Source organism: Zonotrichia leucophrys, unplaced genomic scaffold, assembly GCF_028769735.1.
Source record: "Zonotrichia leucophrys gambelii isolate GWCS_2022_RI unplaced genomic scaffold, RI_Zleu_2.0 Scaffold_152_111051, whole genome shotgun sequence".
In the NCBI taxonomy this organism is placed as follows: domain Eukaryota; kingdom Metazoa; phylum Chordata; class Aves; order Passeriformes; family Passerellidae; genus Zonotrichia; species Zonotrichia leucophrys.
In genome coordinates, this window is record NW_026992357.1 from 63344 (window position 1) to 77787 (window position 14444).

Below are 14444 nucleotides of genomic sequence, written 5' to 3' on the forward strand. Positions count from 1 at the left end.
ACCAAATTATGAGGAACACCAAATTATGGGGATCACCAAATTATGGGGAGCACCAAATTATGGGAATCACCAAAGTATGAGGAACACAAAATTACAGGGATCACTAAATTATGGGGAACACTAAATTATGAAGAATATCAAATTACGGGTAACACCAAACTATGAGGAACATGAAATTATGGGGATCACCAAATTATGGGGAACATCAAATTATGAGGAACATGAAATTATGGGGAGCACCAAACTATGGGAGACACCAGAGTATGGGTGACACCAAATTATGGGAGACACCAGAGTATGGGTGACATCAAATTATGGGAGACACCAAACTATGAAGAACACAAAATTATGGGAGACACCAGAGTATGGGTGACACCAAATTATGGGAGACACCAGAGTATGGGTGACACCAAATTACGGGGAACACCAAATTATGGGGAACACCAGAGTATGGGTGACACCAAACTATAGGAGACACCAGAGTATGGGTGACACCAAATTACGGGGAACACCAAACTATGAGGAACACCAGACTATGGGTGACACCAAATTATGGGAGACACCAGAGTATGGGTGACATCAAATTATGGGAGACACCAAACTATGAGGAACACAAAATTATGGGAGACACCAGAGTATGGGTGACACCAAATTATGGGAGACACCGGAGTATGGGTGACAGTAAATTACGGGGAACACCAAACTATGAGGAACACCAAATTATGGGGAACACCAGACTATGGGAGACACCAGAGTATGGGTGACACCAAACTATAGGAGACACCAGAGTATGGGTGACACCAAATTACGGGGAACACCCAACTATGAGGAACACCAGACTATGGGTGACACCAAATTATGGGGAACACCAGACTATGGGAGACACCAGAGTATGGGTGACACCAAATTATGGGAGACACCGGAGTATGGGTGACATCAAATTATGGGAGACACCAAACATAAGAACACAAAATTATGTGAGGAACCAGAGTAGGTGACACCAAATATAGGAACACCAGAGTATGGGTGACACCAAATATGGGAGACACGGAGTATGGGTGACACCAAATACGGAACACCAATTTTGGGGACACCAGAGTATGGTGCACCAAACAGGGAGACACCAGAGCATGGGTGACACCAAATTACGGGAACACAAACTATGAGGAACACCAGACTTGGGTGACACAAATTATGGGAGACACCAGAGTATGGGTGAATCAATTATGGGGACACCAAACTATGAGAACACAAATTATGGGAGACACCAGAGTATGGGTGACATCAAATATGGAGACACCAGACTATGAAGAACACAAAATTATGGGAGACACCAGAGTATGGGTGACACCAAATTACGGGGAACACCAAACTATGAGGAACACCAGACTATGGGTGCCACCAAACGATGAGGGCCACCGGACGATGGGTGAGCCCGCGGCGGTGACGGCGGCCCCGGCTGTGCCGCAGTGCGCGAGGTGCACCAGTTCGCGCAGGAGGCCGTGGTGGCCGACGCGTGGCTGACGGCGCAGGAGCCGCTGCTCAAGAGCCAGGAGCTGGGCAGCAGCGTGGACGAGGTGGAGCAGCTGATCCGGCGGCACGAGGCCTTCCGCAAGGCGGCGGCCGCCTGGGAGGAGAGGTTCAGCTCGCTGCGGCGCCTCACCACGGTACGGGGACACGGCCGGGGTGGGACGGCTGGGGGCTCTGCAGAGCCATCTCCTCGTCTGACCTTGGTCTTCGTCCCGTTCCTGTCTCTGTTGGGGTTTCCATGGCCTGGATTTGTCCTCTTCTTCACTCATTCATTCTTCATCTCCATCCTGTCACATCTCCCATCATTCCATCTCTTCCACATCCACCATCCATCTCATCTCTCATCTATCCCCATCTCATCATCTCTTCCATCTCATCCTATTCCATCTCCATTCCATCCATCATCTCTATCTCCATCTCATCCCATCTTACATCTCAATTCCCATCTCCTTTCATCTCCATCTCATCCATTCTATCATCATTACTCCATCCTCATTCCATCTCCATCATCTCCATCTCCACTCATCCCATCTTCATAATCTCCATCTCCATCACCTCCATCTCCAACACCTCCATCTCCATCTCCATTCTATCTCTATCCCCATCTCTATCATCCCCATCTCCATCATCTCCATCTCCATCTCATCCCCATCTCCATCATCTCCATCTCTCCCCATCTCCATCATCTCCATCTCCATCTCTATCTCCATCCTATCTCCATCTCCATCTCCATCATCTCCATCATCTCCATCTCATCCCCATCCCCATCTCCACCATCTCCATCTCATCCCCATCTCCATAATCTCCATCCCCATCTCATCCCCATCTCCATCCCCATCTCCATCTCATCTCCATCCCATCTCCATCTCATCCCCATCCCCATCTTCATCTCCATCTCATCCCTATCTCCATCCCCATAATCTCCATCACCTCCATCCCATCTCCATCCCATCCCCATCTCCATCTCCATCTCCACCATCTCCATCTCATCCCTATCTCCATCTTCATAATCTCCATCACCTCCATCCCATCTCCATCTCATCCCCATCCCCATCTCCATCTCCATCCCCACCGCACGGCACGGCGCAGATCGAGAAGCTCAAGGCTGAGCAGAACAAGCAGCCGCCCACGCCGCTCCTCACCCGCAAATTCCCCGTGGAGCCCCCGGGCGCCGCGGAGCCCCGGCGGCCGGAGCCGCGCGTCGCCTACGTCCGGCACGAGCTGCGGCCGGAGCGCCTCCAGCCCAAGCTGGACCGCGTCCAGCCGCCGGCCGCCGACGCAGCGGCCACCGAGCCACCGCCGGCCACCGTCACCGCCGTCACCGCCGTCACCGCTGTCACCGCCGTCACCGCGGAGCCGCCGGCGGCCGCCAAGGCGGAGGAGGCGGGCGAGGGGCGGCCGGAGCGGCGCCGGGAGCGCCGGGAGCGCCGGCTGGAGCGGCAGGAGTCCAGCGAGCCGGAGCTGCCGCGGCACGACGGCAAGGGCGGCGGGTGAGCGCGGGGACATCGAGGGGGACACGGCGGGGACACGGCGGGGAGGGGACGGGGCTGAGGTGACGCCACCCCATCTCCAAATGTCCTCCAGCAGCAAAGCCACCCTGGCCGACATCGTGGAGCAGCTGCAGGAGAAGGAGGCGGGCGGCCCCGTGCCGGCTTCGGTGAGTCCGTGGGGTCACCTTGGTGACCCTTTGGTGGCCCCAAGGATTCCTCTTGGTGTCCCTTGGTGTTCCTTCCATGTCCCCCTGGAGATCCCTCATTGTCCCCTCCATGTCCCCCTGGACGTCCCTTCAGTGTCGTCTTCGTGTCCCCCTGGATGTCCCCTCAATGTTCCCTCCATGTCCACTGGAGACCTCCCAGTGTCCCCTCAGCGCACCCCTGGAGCTCCCTCACTGTCCCCTGAGTGTCACCTGAGTGTCCCCTCACTGTCCCCCACTGTCCCCCACTGTCCCCTGGAGCTCTCTCACTGTCCCTCACTGTCCCCTGGAGATCCCTGAGTGTCCCCTCACTGTCCCTGCTGTCCCCTCACTGTCCCTGCTGTCCCCTGGAGCTCTCTCACTGTCCCTCACTGTCCCTGCTGTCCCTCACTGTCCCCTCACTGTCCCTGCTGTCCCTGGAGCTCTCTCACTGTCCCTCACTGTCCCTGCTGTCCCTCACTGTCCCCACTGTCCCTGCTGTCCCCTCACTGTCCCTCACTGTCCCTCACTGTCCCCTGGAGCTCCCTGCTGTCCCCTCACTGTCCCTCACTGTCCCCTGGAGCTCTCTCACTGTCCCCTCACTGTCCCTCACTGTCCCTGCTGTCCCTCACTGTCCCCTCACTGTCCCCTCCATATCTCCCTCACTGTCCCTCACTGTCCCCTGAGTGTCACCTGAGTGTCCCCTCACTGTCCCCTGGAGCTCTCTCACTGTCCCTGCTGTCCCCTCACTGTCCCCTCACTGTCCCCTGGAGCTCTCTCACTGTCCCTCACTGTCCCTCGCTGTCCCCTCACTGTCCCCACTGTCCCCAGCCCCGTGACCGCGACTCCCCCGCCCGTCTCCCCGCCGGCCCCGAGTCTCTCCCCGAGCGGACGCCGCGCCCGGAGCGTCCCCGTGTCCCTCACTGTCCCTGCTGTCCCCTCACTGTCCCCTCACTGTCCCTGCTGTCCCCTCACTGTCCCCTCACTGTCCCCTGGAGCTCTCTCACTGTCCCCTCACTGTCCCCTCTCTGTCCCTCTCTGTCCCTGCTGTCCCCTGGAGCTCTCTCACTGTCCCTGCTGTCCCCTCACTGTCCCTGCTGTCCCCTCACTGTCCCTGCTGTCCCCTCACTGTCCCTCACTGTCCCCTCACTGTCCCCTGGAGCTCTCTCACTGTCCCTCACTGTCCCTCACTGTCCCCTGGAGCTCTCTCACTGTCCCTCACTGTCCCTCACTGTCCCTCATTGTCCCCTCATTGTCCCCACTGTCCTCACTGTCCCTCACTGTCCCTGCTGTCCCTGGAGCTCTCTCACTGTCCCTCACTGTCCCTCACTGTCCCTCACTGTCCCCTCACTGTCCCTGCTGTCCCCTCATTGTCCCCCACTGTCCCCTCACTGTCCCCTCACTGTCCCCCACTGTCCCCTCACTGTCCCCACTGTCCCCTCACTGTCCCCTGGAGCTCTCTCACTGTCCCCTCACTGTCCCTCACTGTCCCTCACTGTCCCCTCACTGTCCCCTGTCCCTCACTGTCCCTCACTGTCCCTGCTGTCCCCTCACTGTCCCCACTGTCCCCAGCCCCGTGACCGCGACTCCCCCGCCCGTCTCCCCGCCGGCCCCGAGTCTCTCCCCGAGCGGACATCGCGCCCGGAGCGTCCCCGTGTCCCTCACTGTCCCTGCTGTCCCCTGGAGCTCTCTCACTGTCCCTCACTGTCCCCTCACTGTCCCCTCACTGTCCCTCACTGTCCCTCACTGTCCCTCACTGTCCCTGCTGTCCCTCACTGTCCCTGTGTCCCACTGTCCCTCACTGTCCCTCACCATCCTCAGCCCCGTGACCGCGACTCCCCCGCCCGCCTCCCCGCCGGCCCCGAGTCTCTCCCCGAGCGGACGCCGCGCCCGGAGCGTCCCCGTGCCCTCACTGTCCCTGCTGTCCCTGGAGCTCTCTCACTGTCCCCTCACTGTCCCTGCTGTCCCTCACTGTCCCTGCTGTCCCCTCACTGTCCCTCACTGTCCCCTCATTGTCCCTCACTGTCCCCTCACTGTCCCCTCACTGTCCCTCACTGTCCCCTCACTGTCCCCTCACTGTCCCTCACTGTCCCCTCATTGTCCCCTCACTGCCCTCACTGTCCCCTCACTGTCCCTCACTGTCCCCTCATTGTCCCCCACTGTCCCTCACTGTCCCTCACTGTCCCTCACTGTCCCCTCACTGTCCCCTGGAGCTCTCTCACTGTCCCCTCACTGTCCCTCTCTGTCCCTCACTGTCCCTGGAGCTCTCTCACTGTCCCCTCACTGTCCCCTCACTGTCCCCTCACTGTCCCCTGGAGCTCTCTCACTGTCCCTCACTGTCCCTGCTGTCCCCTAGAGCTCTCTCACTGTCCCCGCTGTCCCCTCACTGTCCCTCACTGTCCCCTCACTGTCCCCTCCATATCTCCCTCACTGTCCCTCACTGTCCCCACTGTCCCTCACTGTCCCCACTGTCCCCAGCCCCGTGACCGCGACTCCCCCGCCCGTCTCCCCGCCGGCCCTGAGTCTCTCCCCGAGCGGACGCCGCGCCCGGAGCGTCCCCGTGCCCGGGACCGGCCGAAGCCACGGCGCCGCCCGCGCCCCCGGGACTCGGCGCAGGGCCCGGCGGAGCCGCGGCGCTCGCGCTCGGCGCCGGCCCAGGGCAGCGCGCCGCCGCCGCCGCCGCCGCCCGCGCACAGCGTGGCGCACGAGGGCTTCCTGCTGCGCAAGCACGAGCTCGACGGCGCCGGCAAGAAGGCGTCCAACAGGTCTGGGGCCGGGCGTTGGCCAAGGGGTGGGGGCAGCAATGGAAGGGGTTCATCAGTGGTTGGGGGTTCTCCAAGGGTTGGGGTTCATCAATGGAAGGGGTTCATCAATGGAAGGGGTTCATCGAGAGTTGGGGGTGCTCCAAGGGTTGGGGGTTCATCAAGAGTTGGGGTTCACCAGAGGTTGGGGGTTCATCAAGGGTTGGGGTTCATCAAGGGTTGGGGGTTCTCCAAGGGTTGGGGTTCATCAATGGTTGGGGTTCATCAAGGGTTGGGGTTCACCAGGGGTTGGGGTTCATCAATGGAAGGGGTTCATCAAGGGTTGGGCATTGACCAAGGGTTGGGCATTGACCAAGGGTTGGGGTTCATCAAGGGTTGGGGTTCATCAAGGGTTGGGGTTCATCAATGGAAGGGGTTCATCGAGAGTTGGGGGTTCTCCAAGGGTTGGGGGTTCATCAAGGGTTGGGGTTCATCAATGGAAGGGGTTCATCAAGAGTTGGGGGTTCTCCAAGGGTTGGGGGTTCATCAATGGAAGGGTTTCATCGAGAGTTGGGCATTGGCCAAGGCTTGAGGTTCATCAGTGGAAGGGGTTCATCAATGGTTGGGGGTTCTCCAAGGGTTGGGGTTCATCAGTGGAAGGGGTTCATCAAGGGTTGGGGTTCATCAAGAGCTGGAGGTTCTCTAGGAGTTGGGGTTCATCGAGAGTTGGGGGTTCTCCAAGGGTTGGGGTTCATCAAGAGTTGAGGATTCTCCAAGGGTTGGGGTTCATCAATGGAAGGGGATCATCAAGGGTTGAGGTTCATCAAGGGTTGGGGTTCACCAGGGGTTGGGGTTCATCAATGGAAGGGGTTCATCAAGGGTTGGGCATTGACCAAGGGTTGGGGTTCATCAAGGGTTGGGGTTCATCAAGGGTTGGGGTTCATCAAGGGTTGGGGTTCATCAAGGGTTGGGGTTCATCAATGGAAGGGGTTCATCGAGAGTTGGGGGTGCTCCAAGGGTTGGGGTTCACCAGGGGTTGGGGTTCATCAATGGAAGGGTTTCATCGAGAGTTGGGCATTGGCCAAGGGTTGAGGTTCATCAGTGGAGGGTTCATCAATGGTTGGGGTTCTCCAAGGGGTTGGGGTTCATCAGTGGAAGGGGTTCATCAAGGGTTGGGGGTTCATCGAGAGTTGGGGGTTCATCAAGGCTTGGGGTTCATCAAGGGTTGAGGTTCATCAATGGAAGGGTTCATCGAGAGTTGGGGTTCTCCAAGGTTGGGGGTCATCAAGGGTTGGGTTCATCAAGAGTTGGGGTTCATCAATGGAAGGGTTTCATCGAGAGTTGGGCATTGGCCAAAGGTGAGGTTCATCAGTGGAAGGGGTTCATCAATGGTTGGGGTTCTCCAAGGGTTGGGGTTCTCAATGGTTTGGGGGTTCATCAATGGTTGGGGTTCATCAAGAGTGGGTTCACCAGGGTTGGGGGTTCATCAGGGTTGGGGGTTCTCCAAGGGTTGGGGTTCATCAAGGTTGGGGTTCACCAAGGTTGGGGGTTTCATCAAGGGTTGAGTTCATCAAGGGTTGGGGTTCACCAGAGGTTGGGGGTTCATCAAGGGTTGAGGTTCATCAAGGTTGGGTTCACCAAGGGTTGAGGTTCATCAATGGAAGGGGTTCATCGAGAGTTGGGCATTGGCCAAGATTGGGGTTCATCAAGAGTTGAGGGTTTTTCCAGGGGTTGGGGTTCATCAAGGAAGGGTTAATCAAGGGTTGGGTTCACAAGAGTTAGGGATTCTCCAAGAGTTGGGGTTCTCCAAGGGTTGGGGTTCAACAGTGGTCCACCAATTTGGGGTTCTCCAAGGGTTGGGGTTCATCAGGGTTGGGTTCATCAATGGTTGGGGGTTCATCAAGGGTTGGGATCCATCAAGAGTTGTGGGTTCACCAAGGGTTGGGGTTCACCAAGGGTTGGGGGTCATCAGTGGAAGGGGTTAATCAAGAACTGAGGTTCTCCAAGCGTTGGGGTCCACCAAGGGTTGGGGTTCCATCAATGATGGGTTCCACCAAGGGTTGAGGTTTCTCCAAGGGTTTGGTGTGCATCAATGATGGGGTTCCACCAAGGGTTGGGGTTCCATCCATGAAGATGCCCACCAAGGGTTGGGGTTCCATCAATGATGGGGTTCCACCAAGGGTTGAGGTTTCTCCAAGGGTTTGGTGTCCATCAATGATGGGGTTCCACCAAGGTTGGGGTTCCATCAATGATGGGGTTCCACCAAGGGCTGAGGTTTCTCCAGGGGTTTCGTGTCCATCAATGGAGAGCACCCACCACAATGTGGGGTCCCACCACGAGCAGGTCCTGGGTGAACCTCTACTGCGTGCTGGCCAAGGGTGACCTGGGCTTCTACAAGGAGGGATGGGGGTCCATCAATGATGGGATCCACCAAGGGTTGGGTTTCTCCAGGGGTTTGGTGTCCATCAATGGAGAGGTTCACCAAGGGTTTGGTGTCCATCAATGATGGGGTTCCACCAAGGGTTTGGTGTCCATCAATGATGGGGTTCACCAAGGGTTGGGGTTCCATCAGTGATGGGTTCCACCAAGGATTGAGGTTTCTCCAGGGGTTTGGTGTCAATCAATGATGGGTTTCTCCAAGTGTTTGATGTCCATCAATGGAGAGGTTCACCAAGGGTTGGGGTTCCATCAGTGATGGGGTCCCACCAAGGGTTGAGGTTCCATCGATGATGGGTTCACAAGGGTTGGGTTCCATCAGTGATGGGGTCCCACCAAGGGCTGAGGTTTCTCCAGGGGTTTGGTGTCCATCAATGATGGGATCCACCAAGGGCTGAGGTTTCTCCAGGGGTTTGGTGTCCATCAATGATGGGGTTCCACCAAGGGTTGGGGTCCATCAATGATGGGTTCCACCAAGGGTTGGGGTTCCATCAATGATGGGGTTCCACCAAGGGTTGAGGTTTCTCCAAGGGTTTGGTGTCCATCTCTGGAGAGCACCCACCACAATTTGGGGTTCCACCAAATCTCCATTTTCCCCAAACCCTGGTTTGTGGTCACCCCATGTCCCACCACGAGCAGGTCCTGGGTGAACCTCTACTGCGTGCTGGCCAAGGGTGACCTGGGCTTCTACAAGGAGGGATGGGGGTCCATCAATGATGGGGTTCCACCAAGGGTTGGGTTTCTCCAGGGGTTTGGTGTCCATCAATGGAGAGGTTCACCAAGGGTTTGGTGTCCATCAATGATGGGGTTCACCAAGGGTTGAGGTTTCTCCAAGGGTTGGGGTTCCATCAATGATGGGGTCCACCAAGGGTTGGGGTTCCACCAAGGTTTGGTGTCCATCAATGATGGGGTTCCACCAAGGGTTGGGGTTCCATCAATGATGGGTTCCACCAAGGGTTGAGGTTTCTCCAGGGGTTTGGTGTCCATCAATGGAGAAGTTCACCAAGGGTTGGGGTCCCACCAAGGGTTGAGGTTTCTCCAGGGGTTTCATGTCCATCAATGGAGAGCACCCACCACAGTTTGGGGTTCCACCAAATCTCCGTTTTCCCCAAACCCTGGTTTGTGGTCACCCCATGTCCCACCACGAGCAGGTCCTGGGTGAACCTCTACTGCGTGCTGGCCAAGGGTGACCTGGGCTTCTACAAGGAGGGATGGGGGTCCATCAATGATGGGATCCACCAAGGGTTGGGGTTTCTCCAAGGGTTTGGTGTCCATCAATGATGGGTTCCACCAAGGGTTGGGGTCCACCAAGGTTTGGTGTCCATCAATTATGGGGTTCCACCAAGAGCTGAGGTTTCTCCAAGGGTTGGGGTTCCATCAATGATGGGGTTCCACCAAGAGCTGAGGTTTCTCCAGGGGTTTGGTGTCCATCAATGATGGGGTCCCACCAAGGGCTGAGGTTTCTCCAGGGGTTTGGTGTCCATCAATGGAGAGGTTCACCAAGGGTTGGGGTTCCATCAGTGATGGGGTTCCACCAAGAGCTGAGGTTTCTCCAGGGGTTTCGTGTCCATCAATGGAGAGCACCCACCACAATGTGGGGTCCCACCACGAGCAGGTCCTGGGTGAACCTCTACTGCGTGCTGGCCAAGGGTGACCTGGGCTTCTACAAGGACGCCAAGGGCCCGGCGTCGGGGGCCACGCACGGGGGGGAGCCCCTGCTGAGCCTCCACCGCGCCACCAGCGAGGTGGCCAGCGACTACAAGAAGAAGAAGAACGTCTTCAAGCTCAAGTGGGTCCTGGCCTTGCTCGGGTTCGGGGTTCCTGGTGGCACTTTTGGGGTTCCTGGTGGCACTTTTGGGGTTTCTGAGGTCATTTTGGTGGCCCTGATGTCACTTTTGGGGTCTCTGATGTCACTTTTGGGGTTCCTGGTGTCACTTTTGGGGTCTCATGTTCATTTTGGTGGCCCTGATGTCATTTTGGGGTTCCTGGTGGCACTTTTGGGGTTCCTGGTGGCACTTTTGGGGTTCTTGGTGTCACTTTTGGGGTTCCTGGTGGCACTTTTGGGGTTTCTGAGGTCATTTTGGTGGCCCTGATGTCACTTTTGGGGTCTCTGATGTCACTTTTGGGGTTCTTGGTGTCACTTTTGGGGTCTCTGATGTCATTTTGGGGTGTCCTGTTGATTTTGGTGGCCCTGATGTCACTTTTGGGGTTTCTGATGGCACTTTTGGGGTTCTTGGTGTCAATTTGGGGTTCCTGGTGTCACTTTTGGGGTCTCCAATGGCACTTTTGGGGTTCCTGATGTCACTTTTGGGGTCTCCTGTTGATTTTTGGTGGCCCTGATGTCATTTTGGTGTCCCTGATGTCACTTTTGGGGTCTCCGATGTCACTTTTGGGGTTCCTGGTGGCACTTTTGGGGTCTCATGTTCATTTTGGTGGCCCTGATGTCATTTTGGGGTTCCTGGTGGCACTTTTGGGGTTCCTGGTGGCACTTTTGGGGTTTCTGAGGTCATTTTTGGGGTCTCCTGTTGATTTTGGTGGCCCTGATGTCACTTTTGGGGTTCCTGGTGTCACTTTTGGGGTTTCTGGTGGCACTTTTGGGGTTTCTGGTGTCACTTTTGGTGTCTCTGACGTCATTTTGGGGTCTCTGATGTCACTTGTGGGGTCTCTGATGTCATTTTGGGGCCTCCGATGTAACTTTTGGGGTGTCTGGCACCATTTTTGGGGGCTCCTGTTGACCTTGGTGGCCCTGATGTCATTTTGGTGTCCCTGATGTCACTTTTGGGGTTCTTGGTGTCACTTTTGGGGTTCCTGGTGGCACTTTTGGGGTCTCCCATTCATTTTGGTGGCCCTGATGTAATTTTGGGGTCTCTGATGTCACTTCTGGGGTTTCTGATGTCATTTGAGACCTCTGAGGTCATTTTTGGGGTCTCCTGTTGATTTTGGTGGCCCTGATGTCATTTTGGGGTTTCTGGTGTCACTTTTGGGGTTTCTGATGGCAATTTTGGGGTCTCCCGTTGATTTGGGTGGTTCTGATGTCACTTTTGGTGGCCCTGATGTCATTTTGGGGTTTCTGGTGTCACTTTTGGGGTCTCTGATGGCCATTTTGGGGTCTCCTGTTGATTTTGGTGGCCCTGATGTCACTTTTGGGGTCTCCGATGTCACTTTTGGGGTTCCTGGTGGCACTTTTGGGGTTCCTGAGGTCATTTTGGGGTCTCCGATGTCACTTTTGGGGTTCCTGGTGGCACTTTTGGGGTTTCTGAGGTCATTTTGGTGTCTCCGATGTCACTTTTGGGGTGTCTGGCACCATTTTTGGGGGCTCCTGTTGACCTTGGTGGTCCTGATGTCATTTTGGTGTCCCTGATGTCACTTATGGGGTTCTTGGTGTCACTTTTGGGGTTCCTGGTGGCACTTTTGGGGTCTCCCATTCATTTTGGTGGCCCTGATGTAATTTTGGGGTCTCTGATGTCACTTCTGGGGTTTCTGATGTCATTTGAGACCTCTGATGTCATTTTTGGGGTCTCCTGTTGATTTTGGTGGCTCTGATGTCACTTTTGAGGTTCCTGGTGGCATTTTTGGGGTTTCTGAGGTCATTTTGGGGTCTCCTGTTGATTTTGGTGGCCCTGATGTCACTTTTGGTGTCTCCGATGTCACTTTTGGGGTTCCTGGTGGCGCTTTTGGGGTCTCCGATGTCACTTCTGGGTTTCTGATGTCATTTGAGACCTCTGATGTCACTTTTGGGGTCTCCTGTTGATTTTGGGTGGCCCTGATGTCATTTTGGTGTCTCCAATGTCATTTTGGGGTCTCCGATGTCATTTTGGTGTCTCCGATGTCACTTTTGGGGTGTCTGGCTCCATTTTTGGGGTCTCCTGTTCATTTTGGTGGCCCTGATGTCACTTTTGGTGTCTCCGATGTCACTTTTGGTGTCTCCAATGTCATTTTGGGGTCCCCGATGTCCCTTTTGGGGTGTCCGGCCCCGTTTTTGGGGTCTCCGATGTCCCTTTTGGGGTGTCCGGCTCCGTTTTTGGGGTCCCCGATGTCATTTTGGTGTCTCCGATGTCCCTTTTGGGGTGTCCGGCCCCGTTTTTGGGGTCTCCCGGTGGCCTTGGTGGCGGTGGCGCCCCGAGGTCCGGGGGGACACGGTGACGTTGTCCCCGTCCCGCAGGACCGGCGACGGCAGCGAGTTCCTGCTGCAGGCCAAGGACGAGGTGCGGCCTTGGGGGGCTCTGGGGGTCTCATGGGGGTTTTGGGGGTCTCATGGTGGGTTTGGGGGGTCTCATGGTGGTTTTGGGGGGCTTTGAGGGTTTTGGGGGTCTCATGTGGGTTTTGGGGGTCTTTGAGGGTTTTGTGGGATTCTCATGGTGGTTTTGGGGTCTCATGGTGGGTTTGGGGGTCTCCTGTTGGTTTTGGGGGGGCTTTGAGGGTTTTGGGGGTCTCATGGGGGTTTTGGGGGTCTTTGAGGGGTTTTGTGGGATTCTCATGGTGGTTTTGGGTCTCATGGATGTTTTGGGGGGTCTCATGGAGGTTTTGGGGGGTCTTTGTAGGGTTTTGGGGGGTCTCATGGAGGTTTTGGGGGTCTCATGTTGGTTTTGGGGGGTCTCATTATGGTTTTGGGGGGTCTCAAGGAGGTTTTGGGGGTCTTTGAGGGGTTTGTGGGATTCTCATGGTGCTTTTGGGGGTCTCATGGTGCTTTTGGGGGTCTCATTGGTTTTGGGGGGGTCTCATGTTGGTTTTGGGGGGTCTCATGGTGGTTTTGGGGTCTCATGGAGGTTTTGGGGGGTCTCATGGATGTTTTTGGGGGTCTTTGAGGGGTTTTGGGGTCTCATGTTGGTTTTGGGGGGTCTCATTATGGTTTTTGGGGGTCTCATGTTGGTTTTGGGGTCTCATGGAGGTTTTGAGGGGTCTCATGGATGTTTTTGGGGGGTCTTTGAGGGTTTTGGGGGTCTCGTTGGTTCTGGGGGTCTCACGGAGGTTTTGGGGGTCTCGTTGGTTTTGGGGGGTCTCATGGTGGTTTTGGGGTCTCATGGATGTTTGGGGGGGTCTCATGGAGGTTTTGGGGGTCTCCTGGTGGTTTTGGGGGGTCTCATTATGGTTTTGGGGTCTCATGGTGGTTTGGGGGTCTTTGTAGGGTTTTGGGGGTCTCCTGTGGGTTTTGGGGGGTCTCATGGTGGTTTTGGTGGATCTTGTGGTGCTTTTGGGGTGTCTGATGCAGTTTTGGGGGGTCTCATGGTGGGTTTGGGGGTCTCAATGAGGTTTTGGGGGTCTCATGTTGGTTTGGGGGGTCGCATGGTGGTTTTGGGGTCTCATGTTGGTTTTTGTGGTTGTGATCTCATGTTGGTTTTGATGGGTCCCCAACGCCATTTTCATTGTCCCCAACCCCATTTTGTGTCCCCAACCCCGTTTTCGGGGTCCCTGACCCCGTTTCCGAGATCCCTGATGCCGTTTTGGTGTCCCCAACCCCATTTTTGGTGTCCCCAACCCCATTTTCATTGTCCCCAACCCCATCTTTGGTGTCTCCAACCCCATTTCGTGTCCCCAACTCCATTTTCGAGGTCCCCAACCCCATTTTCGAGGTCCCTGACCCCATTTTGGTGTCCCTGGCCCCATTCTTGGTGTCCCCAACCCCATTTTCGGGGTCCCTGACCCCATTTCTGAGATCCCTGATGCCATTTTCGGTGTCCCCAACCCCATTTTCGGGGTCCCTGACCCCGTTTCCAAGCTCCCTGACGCCGTTTTTGGGGTCCCTGACCCCGTTTTGGTGTCCCCAACCCCATTTCCAAGGGCTGCAACCCCATTTTCGAGGTCCCTGACCCCGTTTTCGGGGTCCCCGACCGCATTTTGGTGTCCCCAACCCCATTTTCGGGGTCCCCAACCCCGTTTCCGAGACCCCTGACCCCGTTTCCGAGATCCCTGACCCCGTTTCTGAGATCCTTGACGCCATTCCCGAGGTCCCTGACCCCGTTTTCGGGGTCCCTGACCCCGTTTTCGGTGTCCCCAACCCCATTTTCGGGGTCCCTGACCCCGTTTCTGCGATCCCTGACGCCATTTCCGAGGCCCCCAACCCCATT

General features: G+C 56.3%; 1 protein-coding gene across 7 annotated transcripts in view; it reads left to right on the top strand.

Annotated features, from left to right (window-relative positions):
• The window catches only part of SPTBN4 (spectrin beta, non-erythrocytic 4), a 68373-nt gene that overhangs the window by 51531 nt on the left and 2398 nt on the right, over positions 1 to 14444 (top strand). For 5 of the 7 annotated variants that reach the window (XM_064738004.1, XM_064738007.1, XM_064738009.1 and 2 more), the window contains 6 exons: positions 1471 to 1667; positions 2620 to 3020; positions 3115 to 3187; positions 5681 to 5967; positions 9995 to 10168; positions 12542 to 12584. In XM_064738004.1, coding sequence (XP_064594074.1) covers positions 1471 to 1667; positions 2620 to 3020; positions 3115 to 3187; positions 5681 to 5967; positions 9995 to 10168; positions 12542 to 12584 — 1175 coding nt within the window. Of the gene's footprint in view, positions 1 to 1470; positions 1668 to 2619; positions 3021 to 3114; positions 3188 to 5680; positions 5968 to 8286; positions 8661 to 8726; positions 8839 to 9994; positions 10169 to 12541; positions 12585 to 14444 lie in introns of those variants that run through there. The other 2 variants (XR_010443319.1, XM_064738005.1) reach the window with 2 other exon arrangements.